Source organism: Centroberyx affinis, unplaced genomic scaffold (genome assembly GCF_046629955.1).
Source record: "Centroberyx affinis isolate AG114_WGS23_722 - 3 ecotype Tasmania unplaced genomic scaffold, CSIRO-AGI_Caff_v1 ptg001340l_1, whole genome shotgun sequence".
NCBI lineage: Eukaryota > Metazoa > Chordata > Actinopteri > Beryciformes > Berycidae > Centroberyx > Centroberyx affinis.
The window spans coordinates 20,970-35,810 of record NW_027279837.1 but is presented as its reverse complement, the minus strand read 5'-3'; the positions used below and the strand labels follow the sequence as shown (position 1 = coordinate 35,810).

The window sequence follows — 14,841 nt, the reverse complement described above, 5'->3', positions numbered from 1 at the left end:
ATTGTACTACATACATTATGATTGAATGTGTTTGATTTGTTTAATTGTCTTCTATTTGATTCATAGTGTTTGATTTATAATGTTTAGCAAGTCAAGACAAACTCTATTGGAAGTGGAATTTCAAGGAATTTAATGGAGTTCAATTCTGTTTCCTTTCATTCCAGTTCAATTCACATTCTGCATCCTTACAGCTGGGTGACATTCACATTCCAACTCCAGGAACTGAACTGGATGAACTCAACTCAACTCAACTCAACTCATGAATGGCCCAGCCCTGTTAGTAACACTTTCCAGATAGTCATAGCTACTGTCATGGTCACCATCTTCCTCCAAGTGACTGTGCATGGAAATGTTGGTTCATTAGGAGGACAAACTCATCTCTCTGACAGTGTGGGGACACATTAGTCCATTGTGACTAAAACCAACAGTTGTGTTTTATCAGACCATGCCTCCATATCAGCCTATGCAAATGAAGGCAGTGCAGGACGATCAGTTTGGAGAGCTGTTCCTAACTTTCCAGACCAAATGTAATAAAACCTAAAGGTCTGTAACTGCTCACTTGAGTAACAATAACAAAAATCACTATAATATTCCTGAAGGGAATGAATGATGTGTCTGTGCCACTCAGTGGTGAGTTTATAGTTACCACTTTAGGATATTTCTGTCTCCTATGGTATGACAATAATACTCCTATAATTTTGCTATAGTGAGTTATAGTTGTGTTGTGATGTTTGTACAGCATCCTTCTACAAGTTATTATAGGTTTGGTCCTTTTTCGTTACGAAATTTGTGTCTTTTGTGTGCCTTGTTCCTTCCACAAGCCTGAGTAGTGTTCAAATCACAGTTTCATGTTATAAACTTAATAACTATAAAGATAATTCACATTCACATTCACATTAACACGCTCTTTACATTCTGTTTTTAAGCTAGGCCCAGCTGGCAGTGTTTAGTCGTCCTGTTGGAGGGCTGCTAAGCTAATCTCCGGTGATATTCATGTACATTTGCTGCTAATTTCGCTTAAAGTAAAAGGTCTTGAGCCGCTGCTAGTTTTTAATCAAAAATTTTCTGCAAAATGTGCGCACAGCCTCGGCCCACGCTAGTTATTTCCCAGTGTTTTCCGTTGCAGGCCTGGAGACGATCTCGCTGCGGATTGTCTCTGCAGTCACATATTCGAGATCACGCATGCGCAGAGCTCTTCCCCGTCCCCGTCAGCCAGGCGAGGTGGGTGGGAGAGAGAGCTACGTCAAGCTACCGCAGATAGCAGCGATTATACCGGAAGTGAGGCGCTTTTGGCTTCAAAATAAGAAAATAAAATGTGTCACTTGGAGGGGGGTGGGGGGGATGTTAAGGGCGAGTTCACATCATCCTGCCTCTACTCTTTGTTGTGATTGGTTAGCTTACAAAACATGTGGTCCATATATCCAGATACAGTGTGTTTCTCTAAAAAGAGGAACTTTTCTCAACATTGGGGAGTCTTGGTGGTTCAGTTGGGTGTATACCATGCAACCACAACATCTTGTGTTCGAATGTGCCTGACTCTAATGAAAACCTTTTCCAAAATGGCTGCTTTTTGTCTGCCTTGTATGGAGCCACTTATGGAGCCCCTAATAGTTCAATGGGAAACAAGTAAATATTAAATTATTTTGCATTCCCTCACAGTAGTTTTGGGTTCTTTGTAAAGATTCACCTACATAACTGTTTTCTTGAACCAGCCTACACCCTACAGTGGATATACAACTAATAGACATGGAGCAATTGATATAATTTTGCTTTAAACTTGGTGTTAAATACTTGGTCACCTCCATGGATAGAGGTGGATGTGTGCAAAATGCAGGAAAAATGGCCTACATGTGAATGAAGGTTTTATGAAGGAATGCAAAACAATTGGAGCTCAAAGGTTTTGCAAAGGCACCCAAAGCATTTTTGCAAGGTCACCCAAACTTATTGCGAAGGAACACAAAACAATTGCAAGGACACTCAAAACGTTTGCGAGGGAACGCAAAACAATTATTTTTATTACCCCTTTGAACTAGAAGGGACTCCGCAGCCTTGCAGCCACTTTGCATTTGCACTGGGATAAAAAAGGCGGTAGCATTTGAATAAAGCAGAATAGTGTGAACACACTTCTTGGTACATATTGCAAGCCAAAATGGCTGTGAATATATGATGTGACAAGGACATTTCAGAAAATATCAACAACAATTATATTATTAACTATATATATACATATATATTTTACAATAGAATATTGCTGAATATAATATTTACTTTCACTTCGGTATTTTGCATTATTCCAAAAATGTTGTAATATTTTGCGCGTCGATGGAGGTTTTATTTTGAAAATCTTGACCGGAAGTCGTACTACTTCTCCCAGTTGACTTGACGCTGGTTGTGAGAGGCTTGAGCGCGGCCGAGCAGGAGAGAGTGGTAGTGAATGTCAGCGGCAGCGTTATGCATTAAAAAAGATAAAGTGAGATAAAAGAAGAGAGGACGAAGCCCCGCAGCAGTTCACGACCATCTCCAGACTATGGACTATGAAAAATAATAGAGAGAGGCTGGTAATTGTAGACTGTTTTGACGACAAGCGGCTTATTGAACATCTGTAGAGCATAATGAGGGCATCCGCTATTCTTTACGCTGTTTTTTTCCCGGAGGTTTAGTTAGACGCAGAGTGACATTATCTATAAATACGTCGCTTTCAGGCATTTTTCTCCAGGAATACACACGCCGAGAGGAGAGAGGCTGCAGAAATCCAGCGCATTCCCTCTTCCCGTGTCCCTTGGGGACAGTGAAGTCATTTGAGAAGTCACCGGAGAAGAGACACGTCTTTGTCATTTCGATACTTTCATATAGTTTGTAAGGAAAATTCGGGCTTTTCCATCGGCGCGCCAGTCACTCCATCGCCCGCCCCTTGCTTTATTTTCATGGTTTTGGCTTTCTAAGCGTTTATTGCCAACCTCTTCCCTGGGCATTTCCGCGCTGAAGGATGCCGGATCAAATATCGGTGTCCGAGTTTCTCTCGGAGACAACAGAGGATTACAATTCCCCGACAACCTCCAGCTTCACCACCCGCCTGCAGAGCTGCAGAAACACAGTCAATGTGCTGGAAGAGGTAAGGCCACAACATCAGCCTGCTGCAAGATGCATGCGTTTGGATGGAGGGCTGCGGTTATAACTGAGGATATACTATAACTGAACAACACATTAGATTAGATTAGAATTTAAAGATTGCACAAACGAGAATATAGCAGGTTTATTTATTTGTTATAGGGGTAAAGCTGGTATTTATCAGCAAGGATCATCTACACCCAAAGTTAACTGGTGATGTTTCAGGGCATTTCCATATGATGAACCCCTTAGAGGCCTAACTGATTTATAATCTTGTACCTCTAATCCCTTCCCAGGAAAATAAATACACCTGTTGAGCTGCGGGCTTTAGGCTAATAATTCCATAAAAGGTGTCTGTGATGCTGTAAGCTGATTCTGGTTTATTACACGAAGCAAAAAAAAAAAACAAGAAAAAACCTGCGTTTCACTGGACTGGCGTGTCAAGGTGAACTCTCATCTTCATGTGGGTTTGTGTGAATCTGCTGTTCTTTTCGAGCCGGTGAAGCCAAATGAGAGGGGGTGGATGGCTTTGGATAGTGCAGGGAAAATGGGCCTACAGCTTACTGTGTTCACTATTACATAACTCACCAGCTCCAGAGCATGCTGCCAGAGAGAGAGAGAGAGAGAGAGAGAGAGAGAGGGGGAGAGAGAGAGGGAGCGAGAGAGAAAGAAAGAGAGAGAGAGAGACCTCCTCCAGCCACTTGCAGTCAGATCAGGATTTAAATGGTCTCAGGATTACAGCGGTTTCCCCAGCCTCACTCATGCTCCTGTAATATAATAATACGTTTTATTTGTAAGTCGTTTTTCAAGATGCTCAAAGACAGTTTACATGAAATAGTATGAGTACAATTAAAAACTAGGGATGTGACGATATGCTAATCGCACGATACGATTCGATACGCGATACGGGGTTCACGATTCGATACGACCACTATACAGTTCAGTGACAGCAAAGTCTGAATGATGTTTATTTCTGAGCCACAGATCCTTCTAGGAATGGCTGCTGGCTTGCTGGAATGTAAACAACAATTTAAAAATGTCATTACAAAGTGCAAACAATATAATTTAGATGGAGAGCTTGTGAAATTGTGATGGGCAAGCCGTCTCATTGTGATTACTAAAGCATAGTAACATGGAGCTAATATTGCGTCTCATTTTTCTGTCCCACGATATGTATTTTGCATTGTGCATTTCGATATATCGTCCCATCCCTAATAAAACAGTGTACAAATACATAGCAAGTATAAAAAAACTGTAATAAAACCAATGTAAAACTATATAAAAACAAACAAAATAAGGTATAGGACAATAAAGCAAGGAACAAAAGACAGAAAAGACAGAAACAAGACAGTCAGCCTTAACATTACATGTCTGTTTTTGGAATAGCGCACACACACATTCATGCTCTACGATGTGATGTCACCTTTGATCAAGTAGGAGAGTGTAATCAGGTCAGATGGGGGGCGGGTGGGGGGGGGGGCAGGAGGGGGGACTACCTTCATGCCCCCCCCCCCCCGCCCCCCTTCCCCTCGGCATCATCCCTGCCGTGATTAAATGGAGCATCAAACCAGGAGAACACACACACACACACACACACACACACACACACACACACTTTCGCCCCTTCTCCACTAATGCCAAAATGTGACCTCCTTTTCCACTTTGAAACATATTCCGCAGTCGACTTGCCCGATTTCAGGTTCATGTAATATTCACCAGTGTAATGCGTCGTATGAAACAGAACCATCCAAACCCCATTTTAAAGAAACAACAAGTGAAGAAGGCCTATTTGACGATGATTCACACATTTTCGCTTCTCCTACTGTGTTTTTTTTACAAGTGGCTCTGGAGAAGAGTGTCAGCCAAAAGGACAGAATGTAAGTGTAATAGTGCCGGTGTTATTTGTGTATTTGTAGTTAATAAGCACAGCATGTCTCGGCAGACGTAAGCGTTGAGCAAACGACCCGGACGCTAAGCAGAGATGGTTTGTTATTGTGAGTCACAGGCACAGAGCCGGCCCAGTCCAGATCCTCCTGCTCCCTTCAACTCACCAGCAGCTACTACTATGAGCCAGAGTCTGTGCTATCTATCATCTCCGAGTTCAAATCCTGCACAAGTGTATTATAGCGTAATAATAGAAAATTCAGCACAACAGAGCCGGGGCCGTGTTTATCCTCAACACAGAGCACATTTTTTGTCCGTTCAGTGTAACAAGGAAAGGCTCGCATCATGAATCACCTCGCTGGCTCCGTGCCTCCAAACCCAGAGACTGCAGCACAAACGAAAAACATCTGTTGGAAAAGGCCGCCATGTGCGCTGGGCTTCAGTAGCCACTCTGGAATTTTTTGCAGAGATCACATGGCAAGGAAGACCATTATACTGGCAACAAAGACCAGCAACGTACTCTTCACTGTTTAAACAAAGGCAAGATGCCCCTCAGTCCAGGATTATGAAACATTTAGGCTTGATAATCAGCAGAATGCCTCTCTGGGAAACACCCATCAGACGCTATAAGTCACTCAGACTCTATGAAGTTCAGCAAACAGGAGTGCTGAAACGATTAGTCGATTAATCGATTATAATTTTGATAGTTCATTAATCGTTTTAGTCATTTATCAAGTAAAAATACCAAACATTTGCTGGTTATAGTTTCATAAATGCTAAGATTTACCGCTTTTCTCTGTTTCATTTCATTATAGAACGAATACTTTGAGGGGTTTTTTGGCTGCTGATCAGACTAAGACATCACTTTGGGCTCTGGTAACTTGTGATGGGCATTACATTTTGTAGACTAAATGATTAATTGAAAAAATAATCGATAGATGAATTGATAATGAAAATAATCGTTAGTTGCAGCCCTAGCAAACAGTCAGCCTACTGCCATGAATACAGTTTTAGCTTCTAAAATACTGTTTCTGTTTTATGAAATTGGCTCCACTGTTTGGTCCTTGGTTAGACTTGGAGTGTAGCTGGGATTTCCTTTGCGCTATACATGAAATATAGCTGCTGAGCAGAAATAAAAATCGCCCCTGCGTCATTTTGCCTAAAGAGGAGCTCAGCCTGGATTTCTGCTGAGCTCTGTGTTCCCCTCCTCAAAGTTAGAGCGCTCGTCCCGAGTCTCTCTGCGTTCCTCCAAGTCATTTCCTCGGTATGTTGACAAGGTAAATTATGCAAAGGTACAGGGTGAATATTTAATGCTGTAACCCGAGGGGGCGAGTTGACCCACGGGAGAGTTGTCATTCTCTGCGTGCTTCCACTGACTCATCTAGAAAAAAAAAAAGAAAAAAGAAAAGAAGCTGTTGCAACATCAGATCGTCTTAATTCAGCACCGCACATCAATTATTGATCGGTGCATAATGACACAAAAGCTATTAATGACCGGCCGTCCTCTCCCCCGGCCTGCCTGCTTTTTCCCGACTCGCCACTTCTGACTCCGAGATGTTTACTGTTTATATCTGGATCAGTGCGGACGAGAAATAATATAGAAAACAATGAGCAGCCAGATTGAAAGATACAGGCAGCTAAAAATAAAATCTCCGGCTTGGTAACTTGCCCGCTTGTTACACACAGGATGTGACGGGGCAGACATGGAAGCTGGTGGTGTGTGTGTGTGTGTGTGTGTGTGTGTGTGTGTGTGTGGCGGGTGAGGATATCCTCTCCTGGATTCAGCACAACCTCACTATAATGACTTAGAAGAATGTAATGAGGAACCATGGGACTGAGTAGACTTTAAAGTGGTAATCCACAAGATTCTTCTTTTATTTAAAAAAAAAAAATTGTCTCCATCTTTGTTGCTAAGCGCTCTTTGCTGTGGTGTTTCTGCACTGCACTTCCCAGAGATCACCTGTCAATCAAACAGTGTGTGGGCGGGACTGTGGCGTCTTTTTCCTTGGATTTTCTCTTGTTGTAGTTTGAGTTTCTGTAGGTGTCGCTCTTTTTTCTGTCTGTCCAGCCGTGGCGGCTATCGCTGCTCATGCTAGCTACCCCAGTTCTTCTTCTCCTTCTTCTGTTTACTCCAAACAAACCGCTGCTGCAGGAAATGTAAAACGCATCACTTCCTGTGCTCCAGAGGATTTTCCCAGGAAAAACATACCAGACACCAGGTGTTTAGAGCTGCGTTCATGAACTGGATATAGGTTGAATCACTACTGCGCTGTATGAATGAGCCACAGAGAGAAGCAAAAGCGGACATTTGTGTATATGAAAATGTCACAGATTGTTACTCTAAAGTTGTTTTACTTTCTCAACGTAACTGATGTGAGTGACTCTATAGCAACGCGGGCCGGTCAGGCACTTGTTATTCCCCCCGTGAGGCTGGCATTGTCTCTCCCTTTGCCCTACAGATGGTACTTTGCGTCACTGGGTTTGCTTTCCTAAACCGCAGAGAACCATAGCAGCAGCACAAGGGAAACCCTCACTGCATTGGCATTCCTTTGAGCATGCCTCTCGCACCACATCACATGGGCTGGACCAGGGAAAATGTTGTCTTTTCACAGTCATTCTATTCAAGCATGGCTGGGCTTGACCTAATAGGCATAGGCCCTTTTTACTTTTGTGCCTTTATATAACAGCTAACGAATCCTCTCAGTGCCAGTGCTTTCCAGCTCGCAGCAGTTTGATGTTATCCTATATTTTGAAAAAAAAAAAAAAAAAAAGCTGAATGGAGAGTTTTATTCCAAAATGCTACATATGGATTTTGGAGGAAAATCATTACTTGACGTCATGATGCAGTACGTCTGAGATATAAAAGATCCAGTCTGTAAAAGGGTTATAATTATGTCAACAAAGGACTTAACCTACTTACTGTTCTCTTGAAAGCACTATAATTTGCTTTATTTTTTACGCTATCAATCATTTTAAATGAGTAGATGCCACTTTTATTTTTAAATGTTGCAAATGCCATTTTGGAAGCAAAGTCTTCACATAGAGATTTTAGTGGCACAGATAGATTTGAATGTTTTCTGTTTATGATTGACTGATGAAACCGTAGACCCAAGTGTTGTTGCTTCTACTAGGGTGCAAACGAAAAGTGGACAGTAAAGCGTACAGCATTTGTTAATTATAATAGCTTCCAGTTGTTTGACTGAGAAGCCCTCGGCACCCCAGGGCGTAGCCTAGATGACACAGTGTCATGTGAGCCTTCATGTGACCCATCCAGTCCACTAGCAGGAGGCAGTCATGTCTAAGAACTTCTTCACAGTTAATAGATCATTTTTATTTTTCCCCCCTAGGATATTCACTTGGTCCTTTTGCCCGAGAGAACGTTGATTTATTTGACCCATTCCCATGCTGGAAACCATCTGAATGTCACATGGAATAAGCAGGAATTGTGCTTTTTAAAGGCGGTTACATTTTCAATTTGCTCGTCATAGCTCATGTGTTTTTCCGCCTGTAAGGGAAATGTATTCAGTTATCTACTTAATTAATACTGGCTGCACTTCAATCAGTCAGTGTGTGTGCTGTCTGTCCATCTGCCAGCCCAGTGGAATGTAGATTGGAAGATAATTCACCAAAATTAATTTTACTGTAGTGTAGGCCTCATTTACTTCACCCCAATATTTTTATTGATAGACAGATACAAATATAAGTAGGCTATATGTATTGATTTATTATTTTGTTGTGCATTCAGAAACACTGCCAGGCTAAAATTGAAATTATCTTTCCTCATGTCTTTGGTTTGATATTTTGGAGCATTTTTTTTAGGTCTTCCCCATCAGGAACAAGGCAAAAGCTGTGAATTATTCAAAAGAACAAGACAGGTTTCATCATACTTGGGCTTTACATAACAAAGTGAGCGCTGGTTATTTAAGGCTCCTTTCTGCAACATTTGCAACTCAGCAGGACAGCTGTGTCAGATTTAATTATTAATGAGGTTATGGCTTTTTATTCATTATTTGTCCCCTGTGTCCCCAGAGTGAATGGGAGCATTTTGCCTTCCTTGGCACCGTTTCTCATGTGACATCTTTTTTCAATACAGTTAAACTACATTACAAAAAAACACATTTTAATTTTGTCTCCATCTTTTGTGCCAAGCGCTCATTGTTCTGGTGTTTTTTTTTTTACTGCACTTCCCAGAAATCACCTGACAATCAAACTGTGGCCAGAACTGTGACGTCTTTTCCTTGGACTTTGTGTTGATGCAGTTTCTGTAGGTGGCGCTCTGTTCAGCCATGGTGGCTATCGCTGCTCATGCTAACTACCCAGTTCTTCTTCTGTTTACTCCAAACAAACCGCTATTGCTGCTGCAGGAAACGTAAAACGTAAAAAAATCAATTCCTGTGTGGCAGAGGATTTTTCCCAGGAAAGACCTACCAGACACCAGACACAGCAAATGTAAAAGCTTTCAGGAACAGGCTATAGCTTCAGTCATTATTGTGTTATATCAGTCTGTGACATTTATTTATCTGAAAATGTCACGTATTATTACTTTAAAAGCACACGCCAGAGCTTAGCTATTGTTTTTGAAATGCCATTTCAGTAAACACAGTGTGAAAGCTGACTCATGCGTCCATGAGGCATTATTTCTATGGAAAACCCAAGGCATCCTAAAGTGTCATGTAAGCGCGTCACACTTGATAGCGGCATTGATGGCTCATTGTGGCGCTCCAGTAGGGATTTAGACAGCTGACGATGGAGGGAGGCTGTCCGTGGGTTTAACACCATCCATCCCTGTGAGGAAGGGCCCAGACAGATGTGAACACCCCCTACTCTTCCTTGCCTAAATCAGGGAAAGAGCAGGGGATCAGAGGCCGAAAGCCCCAGCCCCAGAGCCTAAGCCTGGTCAGGGGCTAATCCGCTCTCTGCTAATAGCCCTTGATGATATACGCAGTGCAGCTGTGGCAGGAAGGTAGGCCAACAGCTGTGGCCCACAGACCGATTATCAGATTTCTCCCACAGACGGCAAACAAACCAACAAACAAGCAGCACAACACAGACTCACCTCCTGCTGCGAGAGGCAGGACACAGATTAGAACGTGGCTTGGAGATTTCTTAACAAAGGAAAGGGAGTGTATTTTGTGATGAAGTGCTGTAATTTGCCTTTTTTTTTTTGGTGTACCCACTTTCCCTCAACCTGCCTCGTCGACTTCTGCTTCAGTTAGTGATTTCCTACATTTCCCAGAATGCCTTTCGACAACCCCTAGAGAACGGGCACAAGCTTGTTGCATTTCAGCTGTGGGTGTTATGTGTAGGTGGAGAGAGTGATAGCGGTTGGATAATAAGAGCAAGAAAGCAGGTTTTTATGGTCAAGAAAAAAAGAGTCGCGCCCCTTTTGTGTACACTGTTTTGTGGCTGCATTGCATCATGGTCTATTGAGGCTACTGTCGGTAGAGAAACTGGTACAAAATGGCGGCTCTAGAAAGAAGCCCTTGCTCTTTGAATCTGAGGGACTGAAACCAAAACCTCACATTTACCGTCGATATTTTCGTTTTTCTCCTTTATTTTTTTTTTTCTCAAATTTTTCTCCTATTTATACTCCATTGCAGCTGCACTGGAAATATCTTGACTTGATGTCACGCCATCTACGTTTGGCCAGTTAAATACAAGAATACGAAAAATACAGCAGAGCAAATGGGCCCAGAAATTCAAAATACATCAACTAGCTGTTTTTTCAACAGAATTAAAGTGTTATAAGGTGGATTTTTTCCTTTAAGATGTGCACAGACCAGCGGACTTTAGCGTTCCTCTTTTCCTGATTTGGTCTGTGCCGGCTCCTCAGCCGAAAACAAAAGAAGCACAGACCTGCTTTTCATCGCCTTCTTCTTTGTGATGCCGAGGTTTTCTTCTTCTATCATTGTATCAGTGCAGCGGTAACATTGTTTTTCCTCAAGGACTGCCCTGCAGAACCAGAGACAGCTCTGTCCAGTGATGCATGCTGCCTTGGCCTGAGGGGTAAACAGTGCATCTTTGTCTATGAGCTTTGATGGTGTTTGGCCCTGGACCTTGTCTGTGTGTGTGTATGTGTGTGTTTCTGTGTGTGTGTGTGTGTGTGTGTGTGTATATGGCAGCCAAGCACTCGCTACAGCTTTTCATTGTAAGTGCGGAGGAACCTGCGAGGGCAGAGCATGCTAGCTTTCTCAGAACAGCAAAGTGCTGCAGAGGTCATTCAGGCTCACCGGAAAAGCATGAGTGCTGCTTCAAGATGTTTACCCCTCATCCCACTGCCACTTAATGTCAGTGAAAAGAGTTACATCACTTCCTTCTCCACATCATGTCAGCAACTACTGCCACCTCACTGTGAAAGTTTTCAGAGGGGAAATTGTGAAATCAGAGCGGACTCTATGCGGTTAAAGCTTTCGTTGGACGACTCTTGTAGACGCGGCGGCCTATTTCTGTTCCCCTATATGTCCAATTGCTGGGGTGTGTGAATATCTCAGCGGCCGGTGGGAATGGGTACACCTGTGGTTTTGGAATAGCTGGTCTCTCACCCAACAGAGTCCCATAAACTGTGAAATTCGAGACTCAGAAAACTTCAAGGAATGCTGTAAAGCGTCCGGGTTGAATCCGGGCCTGCGACTTTGGGCCGAGAGGACTCATGACCAGGAGCAGAAGACTCGGGGAAAAATAATGTTACTTCTGATTGTGCATATTTATCAAGGGAGCACATTCTTTAGCCGCATGCCTTCAGATTTGCAACGTGGGTGGTTGGTTTGGTAGGAAGCAGAGTTGGCAGGCTTATCAGCTGATCAATGATAAGCGAAGGATTAGTGATAAAAGCAGAAATCTTGGAGTATTTTATTTAGTTTTTCTCTGCTCAGCCTACACAGCGCTCTATAATAAAAGACTGACCTTGGACTTTAACTATCTCATAGTGTAGTATTTTTCCCTTACTATGTTATAAACGATCGATATATTTACTTTTAACAGAGTGGAACATGACTAGAGTCAGTTTTTCAGTCATTATTGTGTTTATCCTGTGTCAGAATAGCTCGAATGGCTATGTGGCTTATGTGCATACCATAACAATAATGCTTTTGTTATCAGAGTTATTGATTCACAGTGTGGCAACAGTTGTTTCCAACGTGTGACCTGGAATGTGACTCTTGAATGCAACCGTACACACAGATGAATGCAAAAAAAAAAAACATTCCTCTCACCTCACTGTGTCTTATCTTGAGCCCAGTCAGTGATAGGTTGCTCGAGGTGAATCTGGTTTTCGTTGAGGGTTTGTGGGTAAATATTCTGTTCTCTTTTTGGCCCGGGAACTTACAAGTACGCCTCTCAGCGATAAGAGAGAGAGAGAGATTGGGAGAGAGTGAATGTACCTAGATGTATTTTTCAAAAGAAACGGCACACAAACACCTTCATGTAACCCCCCTGTCTGTTATTAGTTTGTTTTCATCAACTCTGAGGTTTAGATTTTTCCTGGAAATGAATAACCTCTGTGCTCTCTCTCTATTTTCTCACCTAAATAGAGCGCAGTGTGAAGAGGTTGCTCGGTATCATTTTTTTAATCATCGGCTCTGTGTCACTCCCACTCTTCTCCTGTGGTCTCCTATTTATAGTAATGTGTCAGAATTATTCAACAGCTGCTCCACATGAATAATAGCGTCCTGACTGATAAACATTATACAGATAGAGGTACGCTTATTTGACGTTGGGTATGCACAATCGAATGCAGCAGCGTGTGGGTGTAAACTGTGAAAACATGCACATGCCCAAAACAAATGGTGGGCTGAGTGAGAGGAAGCTTCACAGAGGGAAGCCACCAAATAATGTGTGAATGTAACACCACTGCATGCATGGCTTGGCTTTTTCGCTGGCCGCACGCAAGCTTGTCAGTGTGTGTGTGTGTGAAGTCTCTGAAGACCCGCGGCTGCAAAAGAAGCAGTATCCGAGTGGCAGCAGCACAGGAGGCTGGCTTTGTCCGTGGCATGGCCTCTCCACACACACTCAGCACAGCCAAGCCAGCTGAGCGGCTCCTTTCTCACTCTGCAGATGTACTTCCCTGCCTCCCTCGCCAGCCCCGACACTGATAGGAGGATAGAGCAGGACGCTTAAAGAGGCATTAAGTAATCTATATCTTTTATCGAGCTCAATCTGTGACCGAGGAGTTGCCACAACATCGACGGGTCTTTGGCACAGCTTTGACACAAATAATAAAGTCAGTAGAGAGAGAGTAAGCTGGCTAATTAGAGCAGAGGTGCAACAGAAACGGATATAATACTGATACTGCTTTGTCGTTAGATTTTTTTCGGCTTGAGAAAGAGGCTTTTTTAGCTGAAATGTGTTGCGACACTGGTTTCTCTTTCGTAGCAGCGTCCTCCATCGATGAGCAGTTGACAGTGTGAGTAGGTGGGTGGGGGTTGGGAGTGTCTGTGAGTGGGGAGTTTTTGTTCCAAAAGAGAAAACGTGAGTGGAAAGTGAGTTTTCTGAAAGCCGGAAATCTCAGCACCTGGTGAAGTGATCATTGAGTCATTGGTATTGATCAACAACCCTATCAAAATCCCCATGGATATTTTTTTTTTCTATGGGGCAGGAAAAATCTTGCTTATAGCACCTTTAAACCTCGATTGGTTGAGTTGAATCCATTTATAAAGAGGCCAGTGAAAATCTTGCTCATAGATAATAATAATAATAAATTTTATTTGCAGCGCCTTTCAAAACACTCAAGGTCACTTTACAAGATCATAGATCTTGTTCATAGAGACTTAGAAGAAAATACAGTCCTATTTGATGCTTGATTTGTAGTTAGCTTTGTAGCTATTTCAAATAAGTCGGTCATCTGGTTCTGCTGATGCACCTCTCAACCAAAACCAAAACCACTGGCAGTCGATCATTATTTTCAGCAGTGTGTGTGAGAGATAGGCCGTCTGACCTCAGCTGCTTTTGGAAATGTTACATCCTCCCATTTTTCCCATTCCACTTGGAGAGCTGAAGGCCTCTCCGGCTGCCGGCCCAGAGAAAGGGATGTCCACTTGTTTCCTGCCAATGAAAACGGCTCCCCACCCTTCCTGCTAGAGTCGTGCCACATATACTGAGAAAATGCTCCCAGAAAGACAAACCGACTGACTTCTCTTAATTAACATTTTTTTAGAGCTGCTGGTTTCGTGGGCACGCTGAGACAGAACAAGGAGCAAGACTAATTCTGGATTAGCTAAATTAAAACATTTAAGCGGCTTTCATGAACATTAGTTGTATTGTTGCTTCTGGACTGTGGCGTCTATGACTTAATAGATTCATTGCGCTATGATACATAAACATATACATTGTCATTTGTCATAGTGTATTTTTCATTGTTGCTTTGCTGTGAGCCACGAGGTTAAATGAGGAAACGGTTTTGTCTCAAGGAGGCAGAAGTAAGACACATGGGTAGTGGGGGGAATTTTAATTATCCGGTCAGTCACTTTCATACTAAATGGACAGAAAATGCCACTGCAGATGTGTTTTAGGTCTGCATCTTGGCTCTGGGGACACCCTGTGATAATTGTGCCCTTTCCTGCTTGCTTCTTCTAGGAAATAATTATCAAATTAGCAATTCTGAGAACTTCACACACACACACACAGCGCTTCAGTGTCTGCTCAAGCTCTCTGTCTTGCCTTGCCCTTCCCTGGGTGAAGATTAAAATCTGCCACAGTGGCACAGCTGAGTCTCAGTGCGCTGCTGACAAACAGAGAGCCGGTTGGTTAGTCAGAGCGGCTTCCCACAATCGACGCAATGAAGAATGTTGAGCCGACACGTGAGGCGGCCGGATCACGTCTCCATGGCGACCGCACAACCGTGCGCCAGGGCGA

The 14,841-nt window shown here is 42.9% G+C and overlaps 1 protein-coding gene across 1 annotated transcript in view; it reads left to right on the top strand.

The window, feature by feature from the left end:
- Positions 1–2,986: 2,986 nt before the first annotated feature.
- Positions 2,987–14,841, top strand: part of LOC139649448 (arf-GAP with SH3 domain, ANK repeat and PH domain-containing protein 1-like) — a 29,060-nt gene continuing 17,205 nt past the window's right edge. The window contains exon 1 of the mRNA XM_071525859.1: positions 2,987–3,112. Coding sequence (XP_071381960.1) covers positions 2,987–3,112 — 126 coding nt within the window. The remainder of the gene's footprint in view (positions 3,113–14,841) is intronic.